At 39.3% G+C, this 25,317-nt stretch overlaps 1 protein-coding gene across 2 annotated transcripts in view; it reads left to right on the top strand.

Annotated features, from left to right (window-relative positions):
* Positions 1 to 25,317, top strand: part of wwox (WW domain containing oxidoreductase) — a 196,627-nt gene that overhangs the window by 50,876 nt on the left and 120,434 nt on the right. The window contains exons 6-8 of one of the 2 annotated variants that reach the window (XM_038300079.1): positions 5,082 to 5,099; positions 10,372 to 10,460; positions 19,172 to 19,357. In XM_038300079.1, coding sequence (XP_038156007.1) covers positions 5,082 to 5,099; positions 10,372 to 10,460; positions 19,172 to 19,357 — 293 coding nt within the window. The remainder of the gene's footprint in view (positions 1 to 5,081; positions 5,100 to 10,371; positions 10,461 to 19,171; positions 19,358 to 25,317) is intronic. The other variant, XM_038300080.1, reaches the window with a different exon arrangement.

Raw genomic sequence — 25,317 nt, 5'->3', positions numbered from 1 at the left:
CATACGTTTTCATAGATCTAAGTCTGGACCTGGCTAAAACATTTAAAAATGTTCTCTGGTCCAATCTGTTCATGTGTGGCTTTGACTGTACATTTAGGACCATTATCCTTCTGGAAAGTTAACCTCCATACCAGTTTCAAGTCATTTGTAGCCTCTATAACACATTTTTCCTCCAGGATTGGTCTGTTTCTGGATTTAGCTTCTTTCGGATTCCCATTTACTCTGCACATGTCACCTGTCCCCACTGAAAAATAGATTCCCCATTCCCAATACATGGTGGAGCCACTAGTTGGTTTTATATTGACAATCACAGGTCCAGTTTGATATTTAGTGATAGGTTTACACCCCATATATATTACTTTGCACGCTGGCTTACCGGATAAGCTTCCTTTGCTGTTTCCTCCTCTGGCATTCTCTTACTTCTTGCTTCTCTTCCATAAAGGTCAGTCTGTGGACCGTGAAGCTAAAGGTTTTCTTGATGGTAGATTCATCCATTGGATTTGTCATCTTTGGAGTGAGCTGCTTTTCTGAATAATACTTTGATATTTCATTACTTATAAGTCCCTTTTAGATTATTGTCCCCAAACACAATCCCCTGGATTATGATTCACTATGTTTATTCACACCATACATGGTTACATGGCGAGATCACAGGCCCTCTGTGCTTTAACAGCACTGCCAACCAAAGGAATTTGGTTTCCAACTCACAGCATTTACATAAAGAATTTGAATAAGAGCTGGTTTGTTTCCAAGAAGCATTTCCAAAGTTGCCGAGCTCTATAGAGTGATTCTCTTACAGGCTGTTCAAATGTGTTTAGTTTTTAGTTGGGCATCATCCTCAGTAATCATAACCTGCATCACATTAACATATTTCAAATATAAGGTTGACTCTCTAAGATCTGGAGCTTTGAGTCCATGTTCTCCAGAAAGCCTTGTATCTTATGAGCATGTTAGACTTAATATTTTTGTTGTTAATTTTGCTTTCACTAACTTTACTAATATATTGCATTTACTTTAAGGTTGCTCTGGATTTAACTTTTGGAAAATAAATAAATAAATAAGAGTAAAAATTGCTAGAAACTACGGTGGCCCTGAAGTGCAAACTGCAACTACAAATCTAAAAGCGCAACTGCATTAAGGAAATCGCAACTACATAAAGCAAAGCGCAACTACATTAAGAAAAACAAACGGCGCCGTCGTCCAATCAGCGATGTCTCATGTTTCCCACTGGTACCTACCTTTTCCGGTAGGTCAATGTAATTGTGTTTTCCTTAATGTAGTTGAGCTTTGCTTTATGTAGTTTTGTTTTTCTTAATGTAGTTGCGCTTTGGTTTATGTAGTTGCGATTTCCTTAATGTAGTTGCTCTTTAAGATTTGTAGTTGCAGTTTGCACTTCAGGGCCACCGTAAGAAACAGATGCATGTCAAAGTTATCAGAAGTTGTAAAAATCTAAAACATGCTTTTCCTTTATGTCTTTTCAGAATAATGTACCACTTTTGTTTGGTCTATCAGACCAGACACTAAATAGTTTGGTTAAACATGGTAAAGCTCAGGAGAAGGAACATTTTTCCGAGGCAGTGCACATGTTTCTCCTTCTTCCATCTGAGTCACTCATGATTTGAGAGGTAAAAAAGACATTGTTTTCTTAAGAAAGAGATAAATACACCATGCTTTGTTTCCATAGAAAACACAAAAGGCTGATGGCACTTTAGGATATTTCCAAATAAAAAGCTTTTAATCAAAGTGCATACATGACCCTGAGGAGGACGAACACATCCCCTCATCAAAAGGCTTATTTCACACTTACTCACATCAAAGGTCTCCATGTTTCTTAATTACAAGATTCTTTTCTTATACAGTTATGTGGCGCTCATGTTTTCATAAAGCTTATTTGAGAAAAAAAAAAAGAAAAGAAACGCTAAATCAAAGAGGCTTACTTTATTATCTTTGAACAGCGATGTGTTCACTACAGCGGTGCGTGAGGGATGTAAGCTCCCCTTTCAGAGTTGTGGTGTTGTATCCGGCCTGGGGATATGGAGATGATGATACAAGTGGGGAATGTTTTAGGAGAAAATTAAACAGTCTCAAACTAGCAGGTTTAGATAAAGCAATCACATTACCGCCACACTAGAAAGGGAACAAATTATTTTGTGGTTGAGAGAGTGGCACTTTATTGCTGACACCTCCAAAGAGAAAGTTGTGTACGAGAATGTGCGAGGTCCAAGTGCTTTTCCTTCTTCTTCATTGTTATCTAACCTCAATGTAATCAGCCTCTCAGTCTGTTCATGTGATTCAAGCCAGACGCTAAAGTCCCTATGCAGAATTGCAGAATAAGTTGAGTGTAAACATGTAATTGCCAACGCTTATTCGGAGATCTGAAATATTAGGGAGCAATATGGATCGCATTAAAATCCTGGTTGTTAGGGGGATCAGTTACACTGAAGACATGTGGGAAAAATGTGCACTGTCTGCGAATCTAGTGGAGATAGAGCGGTCGAGATGAGGGAGGAGGAGGAGGAGGGAGCAGGAGAGGGTAAGGAAATGGAGGAGAAGAGATGGAGAGGAAGAGGAGAGAAAGATGAAAATCTCTTGATGTCTTTCTGAGAACATAGACACGTTATTTAAATCTCCATCTCTTTTTAATGTAAATGTGATCAGGCTCTGGCCTCAGTGAAGAAGTGAGAGAAACAAGTTCCAGCAGAATAGAGCGCACACACAGGAACTCTATCACCCACTGAAAACTAAGAAGCATTACATATATATATACATGTTGGGTGAAATTAATAGATGACTGATGCAGACAAAAACACTTTGAATTGTATCAATTCTTTCATTTTTTTTTCTTTAAAGAAAAGCACACGGGTTGGCTGGTGTGTGTGTTTGTGTGGAATCTGATCTCTGCAGCAAGGCCCCCTGGCCCTTGTCTGTCTGCATCCGAAAAGCAAACTCTGCAATTATGATGACCGCCTTGTCCTTTTCATTCTCCATCTCTGTCTCTCTTCCTCTGCATCTGTCCAGAGCTCCATCTCTCTCTTCATTTTTCCCCTTTAATTTGACCCTTCTTTGTTTTGAGCTAAATAAATAAGCCCAACTGTGAATAAATCAGGACTCATCCCTTCAAACTTTATTTTACTTGATTGTTTTTTAAAGTGTTAACTAATTGTGATCTTTTCATATATCTAAATTGATTATCTGATGTAAAAATATTATTCAACATGTAAAATCAAAAAAAGTAGCAAAAAAATACAGCGTTATCCAACTAAATAACAGGTTTGATGTTCAAAGGCAGATAGATTTGTAGTTATAGTCTTGTTTAACGCTGGGCAATTAATTGCATTTGCAATATAATCGCAATTTAACAAGACGCAATTTTCAAATCTCAGAGGCGCTCAATTTTGGTCACATTACATTTAACATCAGTTACTAAATTTCTCACTCCAGCCCTTTAGGAGTCAGTGATATGGTTAAATTTGGTTTGCAACTGCACACATACGTGAAGAGAGAGTTGCAGCTAGCTCGCAGATTTGTAGAATATATCACTTTTCTTTCTTAACAAGGGTTAAAGTAAAGTCCTGCATAAATGGACTATAAACAAACAAGATTTCAAGAGAAAAACTGAAACCCTGGAATGAAACATCTACATGCAATAAGTTGGTGGAAAGGAAAAAAAAATCAATGAAATCGCAATATAAATTTTTGCTAAAATTGTTCAGCCCTAGTCTTGATATTTTTTGATAGATTTAAAGTGTTTTAACACATATTTGCTGGAATTACAGACTGTTATGCTGTACTGCTGTTTTCACTTACAGCTTGTATTTGTCTTTTTAAAACACTGACATTCAGATTTTTTCTCTTTTTTAAATTATTTTCTTATTCCTTGGATTAAAAACTAACACATCTTTAAACAAAACTGCAGCAAATTGTTTTTCTTTTATATTATGAAACAGATAACAGATATTAGAATTGGTTAGAAATAGTTATAAACAGGTTCAGGCTTTCCCAAAACCAGATATTGAAAGGAACCAGGAAAAAAAAACCTGTGCCTGGTTTCTGAATTTTGATTCACAGAAATAGTAAAAAGAAACAGGTCATTCTAAAAGTTAACAATATATATATATATATATATATATATATATATATATATATATATATATATATATATATATATATATATATATATATATATATATATATATATATATATATATAAACATATGCTATTTTGTATATCTACTGACAAATGAGTGACTCGTCGCTAATTATTTTTTAATATATATACAAATTTCGCCTTATATGTCTGGATTATCATTAAGCATCTGTTGTTCAATTTCATTGATTTGCTTTTTTTTTTTCAAAGTAATCCTATTCATGTGAAACTGTCTTATTGAATGTTTGATTAAATGATTAATTGTTCAAGATAGATCATCTTCTGCTTGTTCTCTTTGCTATGGGAAAATTTACATTTGATCATTTTTCGCTTGAAAACAGAGACTTTATTAATTCACCAAAACAGTTACTTACTGTATGCATTAGGAAGGTGATATGTTATAGTTTTAAAAGGACTGGCATCTCAAGCTAAAGTTCTAATTACAGGCTAAATTAAATTATTTTGATTAGACAAAAAAAGACGATGCAGGGCAGTAGGTTGATTAGATGTCTGGCCTTTATCTTTATTAGCTAAAATCTTGGACTAAATAAAAAAGGAAAAAAATATTATATGGTGTTTGCCCTTTAACTTTATTAGGTTATTAATTACTTGTTCTTCATAAATCATGTTGCTTATAAATTTGAACGATAATAGCTTTAAAAATTCCTTAATTTAACTTAAGGAAATATCCAGAAAGTTTAAAAACATCAAATATATATTCAGAATAAAGTAAAGTAAATTAAAACGCTCCAGAATAAATTATATGAAAGCTTTCTAATTCAGCAGTCCACAGTCAAGTATTAAAAGTCTGATTAAAGATTTACCAGTTGTCAGCAGTGTATTATTAAAACTGTATTTGAGTTTTTTTTTCCCAGTTTTTTACAATAAAAGCTTTTTTTTCTTCTTTTCTTTTCAACTGACCGTTTCCCTGCAGCCTCTGCCTCCTTGTCAGGTCTGACAGAGCTGCTCACTAATTGATGTGCTGCGTTCATTACTGTTATTAATGTTCTGTTTACTAACACGTCTTGCCCTTTGCATGCTTGCGAATGCGGATGTCAGTGAACACTTAACCACAAGCTGGCCTTTTTCCTCCCCACGCGAGTCCATATGTGCATGTTAGGGCGCACGTCTAGAGAATCTGCACGCCTTTGCCTCATTCCTCATGTTTTTCATCTGGAAAATCATCCCATGTCCTTCCTTCACCTTTCCCCATATCTGCCCCCACACTTGCTTGATTTGTAACTTGATTTCAGGAAAGGGAAAACCTGTAGATTATCCAGCTTTCATTAAAGGGGGGGACCCAGTCCATGTCAGAGAAAGAAGAAATCAATTTAATACAGACTTAACTGGAGGAAATTGCATATTCTGCCTCTATGTGCTGAACAGGCAGTTTCTCTTCCTCACCAGAGACCTGCCTCCCTATTAATTGCACTGTGTTTGTGCGTCGGAGGGTAAGGAAATGTGTGTATTTGTGCACGGGTGTTTGTTTATTTCTGCGTGTCTATGTCTGTGATGTGCAGAACGTGAGGGTCCGTCAGTGTGTGAGGCTTTGGCCCCTTTATCTGCATGGAGGTCAGCTCTCCGGCCTTTTCTGGTGCACCTGGCCAGATGTTTCTTTATTCGCAGACCTGGATAGGCATGCACACCGCAGGTGGTGCGTGTCCGTATTTCTTTGTTGTTATGTGGCGCATGCATAAGCACAAGTGTATATGACTTAGCCAGGTGGAGAGGAGATTGCTTGGTATTTATGAACAAACGTCATAATTGTGACAGGATGATAAATGAGCTGCGTGTTCAACAGTTTCTCCCCTTCTTTCTTCTCTCTTTTTTTCCCCCATTTTGGCTAAAAATATATAGGAATCTGTGATACGAGTCTTAAAAGCTGATGGCCAATTTAGCGGGGTGTGTTGCAGACAAGGTCACGCAGATCTGCGTTTCTCTGTGTTCCTCCCTCCAAGGCCTGTTCTAATCTACAGAGCAGGAAGAAGGGCTCAAAGTCATTTCTCTAATTGCTTTTATAAGGTGCCCTTTTCACATGGTCTCTTCCCTGCTCATTCACTTTCATCGCCTTTGCAACACCTTCTCTCTGTACCTGCTGGTTAAGATACACCCATGCTACATTGCTCTCACCTTAAACTAACATTAGTGGTATTTCAAAGAAGCTAATATGAAGAAGTGAAGTTCTTTTTCTGTCTTTTCCTGATCATGGCTGAAAGATTAGCAAATGTCCAGAGGGTAAGTGTTTTGTACAAATGGGGGTACTTTGAAGTTCTTAAGAGATGCCCCTGCCTTTGTGATCCATAAGGGGCGGTAAGGTAGTGAACGGCACAAGGTGAGAGTAGATGGAACCAGGGGTTAAAGTATGAGAGTGAAGCCTGACAAGGATAAGCAGAGTGTGGGATGAGATTGAGTCCAGTGCATTAAGACAGTGTATTATTTGGCGGTTCCACTTGCTTGCGTCCATTAGTGGTGGCTGCTGTGCTATTAAAGGGGTCAACGAAGTGTGTGTACCTGTGTATGTGTGTGTGAGGACAGCCACTTGTGTGTTTCAGGAGTTAGCAGAGTGCTCCAGTGTCTTATTGAACAGGATGGGCCACCTCCCCCCACTTTAATACTTCTTCATTTTATTGGATTGGATGGCCTCAGTTATAATTCTATTAGAGCGCTCACCCCCCTTACTATACCTTCAACTCCTTCTCAATCCTTCTCCACAATATGGACCACATGCCGCTCCTCAACCTTAGAAAAACACCAGGAGAGGCTCTAAGGACCTCAGCCTTTCGCTCATATAGGTGGAGGTTAATAATTTGTTGCATGAGTTCACTGTTTACTTCTGGTAAAATAAAATAAAAATTACATCATGCATGCTTTTTTGGTGGCTTTTGATAAAAGGGGGGTAATTTATTTACATTCCCTTCTGAGCATTTTTTTAGATGGATGGATGCAGATGGAAAGATGGATGGAAAGTGCAACAGGCCTGTTTTGTACCTTTTCTTAACAGCATATTTTGTTGAATTGTTGAAAGCGGTATTTTGGCCGCTGCTGCGAGGCACCATCATGACCTGATGGAGTGCAGAGTGCTTTGTTCAGTAGCACTGACAAAAAAAAGAAGAAAAAATGTGACATCTTTTTAGACGAACCTTGTAAGAACCCAACAGTAAGTCTTTATTTTTATTGATAAATCCAAAGGATGAGACAGTAGACTCTGTAGGCCAAAGCTGAGGTCTGCCATGATGCTCACTCAGCGAGTTACCCAGGGAAGCTTCCCTGTCCCTCACTTTTCTCTTTTGTCCTTGAAGAAAGAGAAGTTGTCAGGGCCCTCATAAAAACCCTGAACGATTGTATCTCAGTGATCTGCCTGTCTTTTTCTATCTTTTTTTTTTTTCTCTTCGTCTTCTCCTTCCCAAACCTGGCCATCTGTCTAATTGTTCACCTCCATAGCTTTAATGCTTTTTACATGCTCCCCCCCTCTTCTTTCCAGGCAATAAACTTTATTTTCTTCGCAAGACTTCAATCTGCAGGGGGAGGGTAGGTAGGCGGGCAAAGCAGGCTGCTCACCTTCTTCCTGCTGGATTTGCTCCAGTGGACCCCCTGAAGCCCTCCCTCTATCCTTCTTCTGGTCTCAATTTCTCCTTCTGTGCTTCTCTTTTTTTCTTCCAAATCTCTAGAGAAGAGATGTTCGTCAAGCTGACACCTGCTCTAATCTTCTCTGCTGGTCATGCACACATGGACAGCTTCCTGTTGAGGAGGCCTTATAGTGGCCTGTTAATTATCACGCCGCTTCAACACCCTGACCTTGTTCAGAGAAACTTTACACACTTTTATACCAAAAACTTTTTTTTTACTGTAGCATAACACATCTCATGTTTAAAGGGGAGAATTCTAAGTGAAATAATTTTTCTTTTTAAAATAACCCTCTTTTCCTTAGATTTGTAGACCATGTGAAAGTGACATGAAGTATAAATGCGTATTGCACTTGTAAGTCGTTAAATTAGACAGTTGTCTCCTCTCACCTGTGATTACTGCTGTGTGTGGATCATATAAGCAGGTACCCTATAATCATATCTATAATAGTCATAATCAGCTCTTTAATGTTCTGTAATAGCATCCGTATAATGGTATAGAGTGGCATCAAGAGAATAATTCAAGCATAGCTAATGGTGTGATGGCATGGTTTTACCCTTGAGTCACAACATTGAATTTGTTGTGTGCATGTGGGGGTGTGCATGTGCCTGTGTATGCATGTTTGAATACTTTCCTGGGCAGTTAAGGTGTCAGTAAAATGCCTGAAGAATCCCATTTCTTAACCCTTTCTTGTTGTCACCATGCTTACTGCTCTGTGGATCGTCCTTGCTGCGAGTGCCATGAATGCTTAGCTTTGCAGTGAGACTTTACCCTTTCATGGTTGCATTCAGGAGATCATATCTGTGAAAAAAAGGTTGACAGCTGAGCAGCAGCGACGACGGTGGTGGAGGGTGTTGAACTGAACGCTCTTCTGGGTGTTATGTCAACTGACAGCATTGCTCTGGGATAGGGTGTGCTGCGAAGGAAAGAGTCAAACTTGGAGAGAAGGTTGCCAGGGATGCTCTGTCTCACTTCGTACCGCTCACTCTTCTGCTAACATATGCCGAGGTCCAATGTGGGTTTTCATAAACGGGGCCTGTTTATTAAAGGCCTTTGCTAATAAAGACGAAGCAAGGCGAAAATGACTACAGAGAAATTGCTCTCTCGTGACACCATGACAAACATGTTTTTTTGTTACTTTTAAAGAGATTTGGCCCTACAGGCCTTCATGGCTGAGGCCTCTAGCCTGCAGCAGAGCGGAACACTAATAGAGAGGGTGATGAATATTTAGCTTGTCCTCTCCAGTGTGTAAATGCAGCTATGCATTCATTTTTTAAATCATTTATCTTTTCTTCTCCTCCCTTATCCTTAGCCTGTCTCCCAACATATGGCTTAAGATGAGCCACACATACACCGACGCACACATAGGCTCTCTGTATAGAGTTAGTCTTTGTGGTCCATTTAGAGACAGTGTGGTTTGAGCTGCAGTCTGCACTAATTTCCTGCTAATCCAGCAGAGAGTAGAAAAAAAAAACAGCAAAGAAAGTGATGGCAACTGCTTTTTCTGCTTCATTTATTTGATTGAATTATAGCATTTAATTTTTACTTTTATTCTTTTTTAGTATGAATAAATTAAACATCAATATTCAGCCCACAAATTGAAGTTCCAAATAATATCCCAAATTTCTTAAATATACAAAGAACAGGAAGAGGAAAAAACTTTTATATTGCCTATATTGCTTATATGACAGCACAGCAGCGTATGTATGGGTGTCCCTCATTTTTTAAAAATATATTAAAAGTATATTTGCAAAGACAACAAATATATTATTACTATTTTGTCCTATATCTCAGATTCCTAGGGTTTGTATTAGTTATATTTTACACAAATTCTAGACAAAAAACACAGAAAAAACCCCACAAAATAACTCTGACAATTCCAATTAAACAAGCATTCAAAACTTGGTGTTAAATGGTACCTACACATATTGCTTTAATTAAATCTTCACCAGTCACTACTGTCGTTTGATCATCTTTTTCTGCATAATTAAAAAAAAAAATAACACAAAAATATATTTTTCATCTAAAACAGATTACATTGCATTTTTCTAGACATTTTTAAAAAACATTTCATGGTTGAACATTTAAATCCCAACTCTGAGCCCTGTGGAACTCCATATTTAATGTGTTTACACTGAGATTTTATCAGTTAGTGAAAAAGCTGCTTTGGTCTTCAAAAAAACAAGCTACTTAGTTACTTAAAAAACATCACACTTAACTGCAGTATATTCAATATTCTAATTACACACCGCAAATGTGCTGCTTTGTAAAAGGGTCATAAAAGAGAGAGACCAGGCTGTATTTTATTGTTTTTATTTATATCATTATTTGCCTTAAAAGACATGATCAAAGTTTATTTTATTCTTTCAAACCTGCAGCAAAAGCTGCCAGATTGGATATTCAAGCACTCAGAATTTAACATATTTAAATTTTAATTAGCTAAATTGATAAACAGAATGATGGTTTGGTCGTCTTTTTCTTATAAGCTTTTTAATGGTTGTTTGGAGGAGAAAAACATTTTTTTATTTCCTTCTTTCTCTTTTATTTTGCAATGATTATTTATTTATTTATTTATTCATTTATTTTTTGTCTCTCAACAGCACAAAGCAAGAGTAGAAGCCATGATGTGTAACCTGGCTTCTCTTCGCAGCGTCAGGGAATTTGCAGAATCTTTCAAGGCCAAGAAGCTGTGAGTATAAACTATCTCAATATCGGAATGAAGCTAGCATTCTGAACTTTAAGAAAGTCTGAGGGACTCAATTTGCAAAATGAATGACCTCTGAAGGGAGTTGGTTTGCACTGAATATTATTTCGGGGTATCAGGATAAAGGAGCTCAATACTGCATGTCATACTTTTCTGATTTTAAGTCATAGAAAAACTTTAGAAAAAATGGATTTTCCTTCAACTACATGTTTATAAGTTGCTTTTTTTAGTGTGTCATAAAATTTTAATGCACGTATTAATTTTTTATTTCATAGAATTTAAGAAAGTAAAAGGAGTGATGGTACTTTTCGGGGGGAAAAAAGCTATAGCTTTTAAGGACATTTGGACTGTGGGCCTTTTGTGGTTCTTTTCTGAGGGTTTATGATAGTTCCTGCCGGTTGGGCTGCAGTGTGAGGCAGCAGTTTAGATATAAAAATCTCCTCATAGTTTTGGACTTAAGGGTAAAAAGTGTCTTCTTCTGTGTATAAGGGACATAAACAGTCTATCTAAATGCAGCATACTTAAGTGACATCCTCAACTCTACTGATAAACACCATATGGACATAACCCCAAGAGTGAGTGGGTGTATTTGTGTCAGATTACTTGACATTGGCCGAACGCTTTCCATCGCTCATTTTGTCATGGTCAGCTTTTACGCTTCGCCTCTCGCATCCGTTACCCGGGCGTTCAGTTGCTATTTTTGGGTCATGAATACAGTTGTCTGTGCTGCTCATCCACCTGCAGGTCTCTGTAGGACAGAATAGTGTGTGTTTGTGTGCATGAGAAGATGGTGTCAAGGGAGCCCCTTGGGGAGAGGCAGGGCAGCCGTCGCCCGTAGCAGCCCTGGGGCTGGGTATGGCCGTCCAGGACACGCATCTTAGGTCACGGCTAGACCTCGCTGCTTCCTTCTTCAATCTCCTATAGTTTTTATTCTAGCTTTTTCCACACTTGTATTTGTAACTCCTTATCACAATTAAAATCCTATATTTGTTTCTGTGTTTTCAGATGCACCGTTTACAATTTATCTGTCTACTGCCTATTTTCTCTCGTTCTGTTTCTCTCTCATGTTGTCTTTCAGTCTCTCTTTACCTCAGTATTTTGGCAAGGTTGTATTTCTTCATTAGCGTGCTGTTGGAGTGGAGGTGGGTAGTTGGGGACTCCCAGGGGATGTCAGAGTACATTAATTCTCATCAGAAGCCGAACAGAGCAGAGTGGAGGCTGGGAGCTCTGAGCTGTGAATGGCACTGGGCAGCTGTCTGACTCTACCACCACTCTATTACCACACGTATATCTTCAGGCATAACACACGGTGGAGCCGCAAACACAGTGGCCACATGCCTGTGCATACATGCACGGGTCCAATCAGACAATTCCACCCGCACTGTTCATACACAGGCACAGAGTGCACTATAATGCTCCTGCAGTGTGTCACTGACAGGTGAAATGTAATCAGAGACTTTTTCTTTTTGTTGCCCAGTTTCTCACTCTCTCGCTTTTAAGTTTTCCAGTCGGTGGTTTTCACGCTGCTCTGTGTTCTATTGACCCCAATTCTGCTTTAATTGCCTGTCCTTTGAAATGAAATTACCTGGATATCGATATTGTCGAATGCAGTGCGATTTCATTGGGATGTAATTGATGGAGGACGCCGCTGACATAAACTCTTAATACAATTTCTGCTGAGCAGCTTGTAATCTACCTTTGTTCTTACCTGCATTTTTTCCTGCATTTGTTTAGTTTTAATCTAAAGCAAGTTACTTTGAAAAAGTCTTCATACTCCTTAAACTTCTTTTAATTTTGATCTGTATAAACTGAAGCTTGAAATTAGTTTTCTACAAGACTGTAAGTAATAAACCAGAGGTATTTAGTTCCAGTCCTCCAGGTCTGGTTTTCTGCTTCTTTTAGATGAGTCTCGGCTTCATCACATCTGAATCAAATAATCAGCTCATTAGCAGGACTCTGTAGAACCTAACTTTACACTGAAGAGGTAATTTAGCCATTGTGTTTAGGTGCATAGATGTATAGAGACTAATCTAAGCGGTGCTGGATGATGGACCTTGAGGACTTGAATGGAAAAAGCCCTGTGATAGTCCAACACAGTGGTGCATGATTAATTGTAAGGTAAAGGTTACATAATTATCCATCAATTTTATTGTTTTACAAAATAGTATGGCTGTACAGTGGGACAGCAGCAATAAGGTTCTGGTTCGATTCCCAGCCCGGAATCTTTCTACAAGGAGTTTGCATGTTCTCCCTGTGCATGCGTGGGCTCTCTACGGGTACCCTGGCTGAAAACATTTTTTCTAATTTCTCCTTAGGTGTGTGTGTGTGTGTGTGTGTGTGTGTGTGTGTGTGTGTGTGTGTGTGTGTGTGTGTGTGTGTGTGTGTGTGTGTGATTCTTTGTCCTGTTTGTCTCTGTGTTGCCCTGCGATGGACTGGCGACCTGTCCAGGGTGTACTCTGCCTCTCGCCCATTGACAGCCCTCATCACCAGGGATAAGCGTGATGGAAAATGGATGGATGGATGGATGGATGGATGAATGGACAAATTAGCCCCAGCAGCATGCTTTTGTGAGGGATCAATGAGACAATGCAATCAGCTGAATTTCCTTAGGTAGAACATTTTTAACCAATCTAACTGTATGATCTGGTTGACTTGTCCCTGCAAAGTGCCTTGAGATCACATGTGTTGTGAATTGGGGCTATATAAATAAACTGAATTGAATTGAATTGCATATGCCCAGCTCTGCAAGGTTACTGTGGGAACAAACTATTTTTATTGACATGTGGTGAAAACAAAACAATGATAAATGAAGGCCCAGCAAGAACCGATTATTGCCAAAAAAATATTCGCTTAGCTGCCTTGACTTACTTATGATCTTAAGGGAGATCCTAAAAGGGGTACAGATGATGTTGGTCAACCTTTACATCTAAAACAGCTTAATCTCTTCTGCAAAGGCTGTCCACCTGGTTTAGGGGGGTGTTTATGGGAATTTTTGGCCATTCTTCCAGAAGCGCATTTGTGATCCCAAACCCCTTGGTCTTCTACCAGGTACCGGCCCATGCGGGGTCGCAAAAGTTGCTGGTGCCTATCTCCAACTGTCAATGTCACCAGTCTATCGCAACATACAGACAAACAACCATTTACACAAACACTCATACCTAAGGAGAATTTAGAGAAACCAATTAACCTAACAGTCATCTTTTTGGACTGTGGGAGGAAGCCTGAGTAACTGGAGAGAACCCCCACATTCCCAGTGAGAACATGCAAACTCAATGCAGAAAGACCCCAGGCTGGGAATCGAACCCAGAACCCTCTTGCTGCTAGGCAGCACTGCTAGCCACTGTCTCCCACTGAGCAGCCCGAAAGTTACCTATTATTTCACAAATCTATGTAGCAACAGCCTGCATTCAAATGTGCTTGATTTTATATACCCGTGGCCATAGAAATTATTGAAACACTTGATTCCAATATTTTAGATGTGTGAACAAAGGGAATAGGTTAGGTTTACTAAGGTTAAATTACATTAAATTGGTGACCTCAGAAAGCATTTTGTTGTCCTTAATGAGGAATAGAGTGGAATACATGCATGCTTTTCAGATTTTTATTGGAGCATTACATTTTCTTTTCTCAATTACATAATTACATAGCCCCGATAAAATAAATTGATGAAATGCATAAATATGGTTTGATGGGTATAAAAGCAATTGCAAAATGTTGGACATATGAATGAGATTACATCTCATATTCTTTGATCATTTTCCTATCTCTATAAGCTTTCATTTCTGGATCTTAGGGAGAAATATTGGTCAGAAAGAGGCTGTGCTTTGTGTATGTTGCAAATGTTCCTTTTTTCAAAAAGTCCAGTGTTAATGACTGCTACTTCAAGCCTTACTCACACAGGCAATCTCTTCCTGCTGGCCTACATTACCATGGAGGTCAGGGGTCACACCCGCGGGGGTTATTTAAAGTAAATATATAAACGGATGTCTCCCGGTCTGGTAGTTAACACCCTCGTTTGACCAGCGCAGAGATTGCACCGCGCCGCATGGTGTTCTGTGAAGTCTTAATGTGGAGAGAGGGACTGTGGTATGCGGCAATAGACCTATTAAAGACATTCATTAGACCTGCGCTTATGAGAGAGGGACTAACTGGTGGGCAGTTGAATTAACAGGCCTTTTACATTACAAGCAGACTCACCTGAGCCACATTTAAGTGGTGCGAGTGTGTGTGTGTGAGTGTGTGGGGGGGTTCTCTGCTGGCCAAAGAAAAGTTGGTTATGTGAGGTTTTTATGATAAATTTCTAACCTCCTATGAGTGACAGACTGTTTTTCCCCTTTGTCTTTGCAGAATAAGGTCATAGCATTTAATTCCGGAGAGGCTAGAAAAAGGATTAGACTGAGTAAACACTTTAGGAAGAAGTTACAAACTTAGGTCAGGAGTTCAAGCCCACAGTGTTACTGTGAAGCCTCTAGTGAACGACTTGAGGACTGAGTCAAGAGTTTTCCCTTATTTTGCACAATGATAGTGTACTTCACACTGTGCTAGGCCAGAGGCCTTCAGACCAGAAACAACAAATGTAATTTTCAATATTTTAAACAGAGCCTTTAATTCGCCACACCTTCGTTTCACAGTTACTTTATCCTCTTTGTACCCCTTCAAATGTTAGCCATTGTCTAACACAACAGGCTACTTTTTATTACATTATATTCCATATTTTATATGTGATGAAAATACAAAATAGTGGTTAACTGTGAAGTAGAGGAACGATAAATAGCTTTCAGAATTCTTTAAAAAAATAATTACTTTTGCAAGTAATTATTTTATTTTTGGCCCTTTAAGCCAACTATCCTGAAATTTTAATGAATCCTGCCCATGAGGCTCCTGTGTGCAGTTCCATGACATCACTTCCTGCTTCCTTTGCTGTACTGGCATTTGGTCTCAGCTCCAATTACCAGGATCTGCTGCAGTATATATTCCTTGCTCTGTCAGTGGGTAACTGCCAGATTCTCGAAAGCTGCTTGTATGGGTAGAATTTACAGAAATCATTTTTCCACCTTCTGATCTTAACCTGTTTTGTTCCTTTCTTATCCTGTCTGCCCCTGTGGGATACTTCTGATCTCTGGACATCGACCACCTGCCTTACCTTGCAACCAATTGTCTCCACAGTAATTTCAGTTCCTGTTCCTCCAACACCTACTTATTTTAAAGTAAATTCTTTGAACATTTACTGCTTTTGTTGACTAAATTATTGGGTCTCTAGATTCTGTCCCGGCATTACTATAAATATGAGAAGTGTAAGTAGTTAAAGTGACATTATTTAAAGGTACACTATGCAACCGGTGTTGATTTTCCAGCGAGGGTCCCCCCAGAGGGCGAAAGTAAAAGTGCACTGTCGTAAATATGCACAGCTGTTCTCCTGGTTTCTCCGTCAAGCCAGGCGCGGTTGTTTTGAGCTTAGCAGACAGGCGAATTCACACCGCAGCTGGCGCGACAGAAGCAGCGAGTTTACATGCAACGTAACGTCAAGGCGCAGCAAAAGGTCCCGCGGCGCGTTTTGAGCAGCAGGCGCAGCACGTCTGAGCAGCTGAAGCAGCGCATCGGGCGCGTTTAAGCATCTGACGCAGGGAGAGAGACACAGCGCTGATGATCACTCCTCTTAAACAGTTTATTGACGCCTAAATTAACTTAAAATGCAGAAATCTGCCGGCAGAATATGCAGTTTGGATTATTTAGATGAAAAACACCTACCAGCTGCCGTGGTGAACCGCGAGGAGGCGACCAGGCCAGAGGCTGCTGATGAAGGGATCCCTACTGTCGGCGCACCGCTGGTATGTGGGGGTCTGAGTGGCTCTGACAGAAAAAATATTGAAGGCAGGATAATAATCTGAATGAACTGACGGCACTGATTACGTTTTCAGGTGTATTTTCTTACTTAAACACATATTAAAACTACTTTATTCCCACTGATCACAGCAAATACAGCTGCAAGGCAGAGAAAGGATAGTGAAGCTCCGCCCAACGCGCGTCAGACACACTTTTGCACCGCGCAGCCAGAGCAGCAAAGCTGCTTCAGCCGCGCGTCAGAACTAACTGGTACAAGCAGCAAAAATGAAGCAGCAGACTGCACAAAGATCGCCACTGTGCTAGCAACGAGAATGCTTTTAACTGGGGGCGTGTAGCAGTTCTCGCCGTAAAGCAAGACTGACTCTAACGAGACTTCTGAGCCTGTGGGTGCGGGTCGGTGCTCCTGCAATTGCAAGTGCAGTATTTCCCCCACAGACCACCAGGGCGGCTGAGAATACCTTTGTTCAACCTGAAATGACTCATTTAATCATCCATAACATTATGGAACACATTAATTAACTGAAAAATGTTGCATAGTGTGCCTTTAAGTCTGAAAGATATTCTTTATCCTGTAATGCCTTTTTAAAAGAATGTACCCAATTATCAGGTACAATCAAGCCACAGTATAAATTCTACTAATTGTTTAACAAACATCACTGGCTTTAAACATGTTATGGGGAACTGTACACTACATCAATCAAAAATACAAACTTATCAAGCGTTTAACTCTATGTCTATACCATGTAATATATATATATATATATATATAGTAGAATATGTCTGGTATGGGCTCTGGGGATTTGAATGGTAATTGATGCCATGCATTTTAGAGTGTGGCATCTGTTGGGAAATATCCTGAAAACCTTTTCTAGGGTCTCCTCCATTACAGTTGGGCTCTTGTTTGTGTTTTTATTTCAGATAAAATCCCAGTAAAAAAATGCAGCAAACATTTCTCTTGTAATCTAATAAAATGTAAAAATGTTCATTGGGTGTAAATACTTTTTCAGGCTTCTGAATTTACATTTGGTTTTTTTCCTCAAAGCAATGTAGTTAGACTTCTTTACCTTTTATCTTAGGTCAAAGCCTAAATGTCCCACTGCTGGTATGTTGAATATGTGCTGAGGTCGGCATTCTCTAAGTTGACTTGTTCCTAGGTTTGTGCTCTTTAATGAACCTAGTGTGTTCAGAGGCCTGAAGGTGATCGTACAGTATAGTATGTAATAGCATGGGATGGCTCATTATAGAAAGGCATAACAATTCACACATTAATTTTCCAGCATCCAGTTTTTAATTAATCCAGTAGGCAGTCTTAAACACAGGGTACACAAATTGCCTTCGGCCTCATAATTAATTCTAATGGAAGAAATTAAAAATTGGTGGGGTGTGTTTGGATTGTTCGCCTGTGTTACTTTGCCTTTTGAGCTCACTGGAGCATCACTGTCACCGACAAGGATCTCACACTACCTTGACCAATCCAGCAATCCGCTTTCTCTGCCACATGAGAAGGCGGACCTGCTGGCAACTCAACGTAAATCTAATTTGGTCTACTGAGTAAAACCAGCTGCTTTTAATATAAGACTTCAGGGAGCAAATGGTTTTATCTGCTCAGCCTTCCCAGTCGATGTGCTGGTGGATCTGGTTTCTCACGGCAACTAGGCAAAGCTTGTGGTAAAACACTTAACTTCCATCTCAAGTGTGTTTAAATGATCTAAGATTGTGTTTCTGTTAGCTGCTGCTGTTGGATCCCAGCCAGCTGGAGTCAGTATCTGCTATAATTGTGTAGCCATGGGGAGACTCACTAGAAACCTCTGTATCGTTTCATCATTGATGATGAAGCTCCACGCAGACCGATAAAGCTACTTTAAAGGGGAAATTACATTTTCTCAGCCCAGACCTTTAAAAATCTTAAAAATATGAAATGAGTGCACCCCTACTAGCATTATTATTTTATTTAAAGGCAGATTTATATAAATTACCCTTACTGAAACAAAAAAAAAAGTTTTGAAGCCACACCTCTCTAAAACTCAAATCCTCATAATAGCAGGACCTTCTACTTTATGTTTTATTAACAAAAATAGCTTTCTAAAAAAAGTGTAGAGTGGATGTTAAGCCGGTCATCTTTCACACAGAAAATGAATGAAGTGATCACTCTATCTTTCTTCAAAGATGGTGCCACACAGAAAAGGGTGGGTGAGATCTCTGAAAGTGAAGGGCAGAATTTTGCCAGCCAAACAAAACAGTATCTCCCATTAAAGAGCTTTTTATTCTGTTTTTGATGATCTTGTTTTTTCTCTTGACTTCCACGGAGGAGACAAACACAGGATGAGGAATGAAGGCACAACACAATTCATGTCACTGCGACAACAGATAGCTCTAGTGGACAAAGGCAACTAAACCACTGAAGCTGGGTTTTTTTTGTCGCGAGCCCAAAAAACAAAACAGCTTCACTGTTTTTATTTTATGGGGATTTCTGTATATAAGAAAAATATTTCTTGTAAATATTTATATCAAATAAAAAAACAAAACAGAAGTTTGACATTGGTGCAGACCAACTGGTATGGTATCGTTAGGGATTTGTGTGGATCATCAGCAAGGATCCAAACATTGAGCAGAATTAAAGGCACAGCCAATGCCTTTATTTCCTCACCGCTCATTGGGGACTTCAACAGCCAAATTTGTGAGATTATTCTGACCAAATACACCTTTTGGCTGAGAAGTATCAAGATAAGTCCTTTTGAATTCTGTTTTAGCATAACTGGATTTTTATTTGAGTTAATGTTGATATTTACACTCTATTTGCTTCACTTTGAAATTAACCATTGCGATATATTTTCTCTTCTTCTTTGCTACAGACCTTTGCATATTCTGGTGTGTAATGCTGCTGTGTGCACTCAGCCCTGGAGTTTGACAGAAGATGGCCTTGAGTCCACCTTCCAGATCTGCCATCTTGGTCACTTCCTCCTCGTCCAGTGTCTCCAGGACGTCCTGCGTCGCTCAGCTCCTGCCAGGGTTGTAGTTGTTTCCTCGGAGTCACACAGGTATGCTCAAATTAGTCTTTAAAGGAATAGTACACCCAAAACATGATTAGCCTTCATTTTCTACTCACCCCCATGCTGAACAAAACTCTGGAGTACTTTTTTGATATCTCAAATGCATCTGGAGATCTGGGAGGCTTCTTGCTGTCTGCTGACATTCAAATAATGGAGGTCTATGGCGCCCGAGACAGAAAGGTCCACAAAAGTCCACAAAAAACGTGTCAATATTCCTCCATACTGCTCGTCCAATGTAATCCAAGTGTCCTGAGTGGGTAGCGTCCAGAATTTACTCGAAACGAAGTCATTTAGAACGTTTTAGAGCCTAAACAGTAGTGTATAGGATTTCCTAATAGCGCCCCCATGCGCGCTCACGATTCTACGGAAGCCGGCAGACCAAACCAGCGCATTCAGCACGGCAAAGAACTCATGCTCTTCCTCAACACTGAAGTCCTCAGACATTTTTCTTTCGTTGTTTCTTTCTTTGCACAGGTAAACAGCACATTTCTTCTTCTACGCTTGCATTATCGGCAGAGCAGACGCTGAATGCGCACTTTCTTCCGGTTTGGTCTGCCGGCTTCCGTAGAATCGTGAGCGCGCATGGGGGCGCTATTAGGAAATCCTATACACTACTGTTTAGGCTCTAAAACGTTCTAAATGACTTCGTTTCGAGTAAATTCTGGATGCTACCCACTCAGGACACTTGGATTACATTGGACGAGCAGTATGGAGGAATATTGACACGTTTTTGTGGACTTTTGTGGACCTTTCTGTCTCGGGCACCATAGACCTCCATTATTTGAATGTCAGCAGACAGCAAGAAGCCTCCCAGATCTCCAGATGCATTTGAGATATCAAAAAAGTACTCCAGAGTTTTGTTCAGCATGGGGGGTGAGTAGAAAATGAAGGCTAATCATGTTTTGGGTGTACTATTCCTTTAATCTGGACTTTAAAAGTGGCATATATGTGAGAACACGCAGACCTAGGGGCAGGCTGTTCCACAGTTTCAGTACCGTAAACACAAAGGAATGATCGCTCCACTGTTTATACTGGGATGTGGACACGTTCAGAACCATTTGATCAGAAGACCAGAGAGCTCTGCTTGGGCGATGTAAGACCAACATCTCAGTTAAATATAACGCAGCAAGACCATGAAGGGCTTTAAAAACAAGCATTAGAAAATTTAAATCAGTCTGAAATCGGGCAGGGAGGAGAGGATGTATGTGTTTTCTTTTTTTTTTTGTATAAGGATATTAAATTGAATATTTTTTGCTGGAAGGTTTTTACATTTTAAGGTAATGTTGGTATTAATTTTAAACTGGTTTCCCACAGTTGAGTAATGAAATAGTACTAATGAACAAAGCACTCTAATTGTTTCTGAACATAAAAAAAAATAAATTCTTCTGACTTTTCAGATAAGCCTTGTGGAGTCTAACCCCCTTTATACATATTCTGCTTTACCTTTTAGGTTGTTTTTGGTTGACAGTTCAGATTATGAGATCATGGCATGGATGCAGAAAGTCTCTGATTGGTTGATGTGCTGAACTGAACTGCAAAAGTTTAAATTTTCTATCTCCAGCGTCGGCCATTTTGGACTCGCGGAACATGCGGCAACGTTTAAAACCCATCAAAAAGCAGCAGATCTTCAAAAGCGTTTGGTCTGAACGCAGCATTATCCCTCAACCTCATGACAGATTAGGATTATTATTTAGGAAAATCAAGCTGAAAGAATACACAATTTAAGTCTATTAGTTTACCAATATTACAGATTATGACTTAAGGCAGTGTTTTTCAGCCCTTGTCCGATACCACCCGACATGTTTTAAAGGTTTGCTGCTTTAGCGCATGATTTAGATAAATGTAGCCAACCAAAGTCTTTTAATGATTAAAATTACATGTAATACAGCAGGAAAACATGTGATATATGCAGGAAAATAAACATTACCCTTGCTGAATTTAACTATATTTCCAGCATTCACAGTGAAACTGAAGAAAAGTGTCATGGATAAAGTTAAAGTAGTAATCTTCCTAAACTACCCCGTCTAATTGTCAGCCTTTCAGCTCAGCTTTCGCCGTTCCAGCCGCCACAGTGGCTAGTTTTCAGGACAGATTAGACAGATAAGACTTACTGTGTATTGTCAAACATGACGGCCTCACTCACTGAAACTCATTTCCTTCCCCATGCTGTCACTATGAATCAAACGTATCATCAGCTTGATGGATGGACTTATCAGCTAAAATTTACTTTGATCAAGCATCTGTTCCTTTCTGTCTGACCCCCTGACTTGCTCTCTTTCTCTTTTCTTTCTCCTCTTCTATTGTTGTTAAACAACTCCACTCCACAACTCTGCAGTGGACGAGTGTGATGTCTTGCAGTGATCCGTCAGCCTGAGCCCTAAGCCATGTTTCAGAGCCACTCTCTTTCCGTTTGCAGCATCGATTCTGGTTTCAGTCAGTCAGATGGACCAGCTGTGATTGATTGGAGCTCTGCAGAGTGACCTGAGTATCTGAGAAACATACAGTTTTTCTAGCAGATCTATTACAAGAGCTATCATATAACTATTGTTTCATAAAGCATGAAACGGTAGGGGCAAGAATTTGATATCTGCTGAAAAAAAAAATCACAAAGAAAAGTCACAAAAAGCAAATCATGATGGAGCCCTGCCACCATTTGTTTGATTGAAGTCTTGCACGTGACAAGATTTGATGCTGCGGTGCTCAAATGTTATGGGAGTCCACACAGTCTGTTTGATTTAAGGCCTTAGCATATTTCTCAAGATCAGAGACACTTGTTCATTCACTGCCAGGATATTTAATCTTCCGGAAGTATGCAAGTGCACAGGTCCTGGAAGTCCTCATAGAGCCCTCCTACAACTCTTGAGGTCAGACATCCCAGGAGAAAAAAAGTTCTGATGAAGACTGGTGTCAAAATCAAAATATCTGTATATATATTTATCTATATCTATCTATCTATTATAATATTTAGTAATAGTTTAATCTTACATTAAAACTCTGAACAGATCTAATTTAATATTTTAATTAATTTCGGTTTGGTTTATTTATATAGCACTGATTCGAAACATTTCATCTCAATGTGGTCTACAGAGAAGGGTTAATTAAGGAAATTACACCATTGCATGCATTTTTAGTTTAGTTTTAGTTTCCAGGCAATGACCTCTTTAACAAAATGTGGGTGAACTGAATGACACTGTTTAATCCAAAGATCCCATTAATCCAACCATGTAAAGAACTTAGAGGGCGACGGGAGTAAAGCTCTGTTCCTGCTGCTTTGAGACGCTCTCCCAGTTTGGTTTCTGTTCTTACCAGCTCGATCCTCTATTATCTGACAAACCTGACGTCATTGAGGTTACATCCTGTGAAGAAATCAAGTTGAAGAAGACTGAGACCCAAAGACGAACCTGCTCTGAACCAAAGACGGTGTTAAAAAAGAGAAGGCAGAGTCACCATAAAGACCAATCTATGTACTGTACATCCTGCAGCACATGCAACAGATTGCTCTAGATTTGGTTTTTCTTTGGTGTAAGTTCCTTCTCATCTGTGGATTGTTGGATTTTCATGTTGGGCTGCTCTGACTAGTTCTGAATGCTCACTAAGCAAGGTGTCTCATGTAAACCTGGCATGCATGATTTTCAGTATGTTAAAAATGAAGCCAGTTTGAGGAAAACATACAAATTCACCCATGGAGCTAGTTTACCAATACCTGTTCTAACACAGCAAGTATTTATAGATCACTGCTTCAGTGTTCCTTTTTTCTGCTTCTTCTATTTGAACCCCCAGCCATCTTTTGTAGAATACCACTCATACTTAGCCTGGTTCTGCTGGAGGTTTCTTCTTGTTAAAATGAGCTTTTCCTTTCCCCTTTCCCTGCATGCTTGTTGTGATGGATTGCTGCAGAGTGGACGGCAAAATAAGAATTAATCTGCTGTAGCCACACGCTCATCCTGAAAGTCAGTTACTTGATGCAATCAACCAGTTTCCTTAGATAGAAACTTTGACCAGTCTATTTGTATGATTTATTTGAATTGTCTCAGTAAAGTATCTTGAGATAATGTGTTGTGAATGAGTGCTATATCAATAAGCTGAAATTAATTGAAATAAAAGGAGTACTGCTTAGTTTTGACAATGGAGGTCCCCCCCTTTTTAAACAAATTTAATAAATGTTATTATGGCTGGCCACTGAATAAATCTAAAAAAAAAAAAAAAGTATTTTAAATACCTTCCATTAAAAGTGATTTTCTTTAGAGCTTTTTTACGTTTCATGCTGGGCACCAATAAGTGTGGATGATGCATTTCTAAAGTCAGGACAGACATGGTAAAATACTGTTTTCCTGTTTCTGCTTTTCTAACACATATCATGTGTTTGGGGGAGTTAACTCCTTCAAAGGGTGCTTAAGCAGGACCAGAGGGAGTCAGTTACACACTGACAGACCAGAAGAAGGAGACATTTAGACAATATCTCATATAACATCTTCTCTCCTGTACACCTCATTCCAGACCTATATTGGATCGACTGAAGTTGTTCCCTTTTTTTGTTTGTGTTATTTACACTGTCCACTGGATTCTCCTTCATTCATTTAGCTTTCCCTCATGGATAGTGTACGACCCCTGACCTGGTAGCATATTGTGTTCCTTAAGCTTCTTGCATTCTGGTAAATTCCTGGCCAGTATGAGACAAGATTGGGACAGATGGACCTTCAAGTAATGGATGGTTGGTTTATCAGGTTTTACCATTGAGGCTTACTCTGGCTATATACAGGGTATGTTTTTACCTTCAATTTTCTCAAAATATTAAAACTACCTCTGGTAGTTCTCTGGACATTTTTTGTAATACTTAAATTGGTTGAAGTTTTAGGTAAATAGCAACATTCTGCTTGTTTTACACAGTTTGCCTAGTGTGAAGGTTATGAGCACAGGCAGCAAATGAGATACAGTTGTTCAAGCACCTTAGTTCTTGATTTACTTTGAAAAACTCCCATGAGTAGTTCAGTGGTGAATATGTTCAAGGCTGAAGAAAGACGACATTAAAGGGAACAATTTCTGGTGATTCTGAATAGTTTGTTCAATCTAACTAATTTCAAAGATTGACCCTATATTATGGGTCGTGCATGCTAACCAATACACCACCAATGCACGCCCTGCAATTTATAACGTTAACAGTTTAGCAACATGTTATCTGTATAAAAGACACCTGTCCAACACACCAATTAGGCAAACTGCAACCTCTCCAGAACATCATCATATAGCAGACCAAAACAAGGCTGGAATGGGCTACTGGAAAAAGCAAGCACCTTGGTGAGAAGACTACAACCGTTTGCTGAAATGTATGAAAATGGAGAAAGTTCAAGAGGACAGTCAGTCCCCCCTTGGTCTGTCCATCAAGGACAGAATTAAATCAATTAAATAAATGCAAAAATGTCATTATGCTAAAACTTTTCGCTGAATTTGTCTGAATTAAATTTGATGTAGTAGTGTCACCAGAATAATTGACTATTAGGAAGACCACTTATTTGGATGATCAAACCGGAAAAAGAACATCCTCCACTATGCCTTTAAAGGGTTTTTCTAAAAAAAAAAACAAAAAAAAAAACTAAGAATAGTGCATGCTCTTATTCTTAATATTTTAAATCAATCAGGCAATTAAGGGAAGTGGCGGCCTAGTGGTTAGGGCATTGCGCCGGGAATCCAGAGGTTCTGAGCTCAAGCCCAACTCCAACAGACTGCTACTCTGGGTCCCTGAGCAAAGACCCCCTTAACCCCACACTGCTCCCTGGGCGCCACACAATGGCAGCCCACTGCTCCCCAAGGGGATGGGCTAGGCAAATTTCTCCAATGTAAGATCAATAAAGTTCAATTAGTGTTATTATTACTATTATTAGGCAGCAGCTCATTGAGAATCCTACTGCAAGAGTCCCATCTATTGAAAAGAAAACTGATCATGTCACCAT

Source organism: Cyprinodon tularosa, unplaced genomic scaffold, assembly GCF_016077235.1.
Source record: "Cyprinodon tularosa strain WSP-4 unplaced genomic scaffold, ASM1607723v1 ctg44, whole genome shotgun sequence".
NCBI lineage: Eukaryota > Metazoa > Chordata > Actinopteri > Cyprinodontiformes > Cyprinodontidae > Cyprinodon > Cyprinodon tularosa.
The sequence above is the reverse complement of the archived record's forward strand: the minus strand, read 5'-3'. Positions and strand labels throughout refer to the sequence as shown.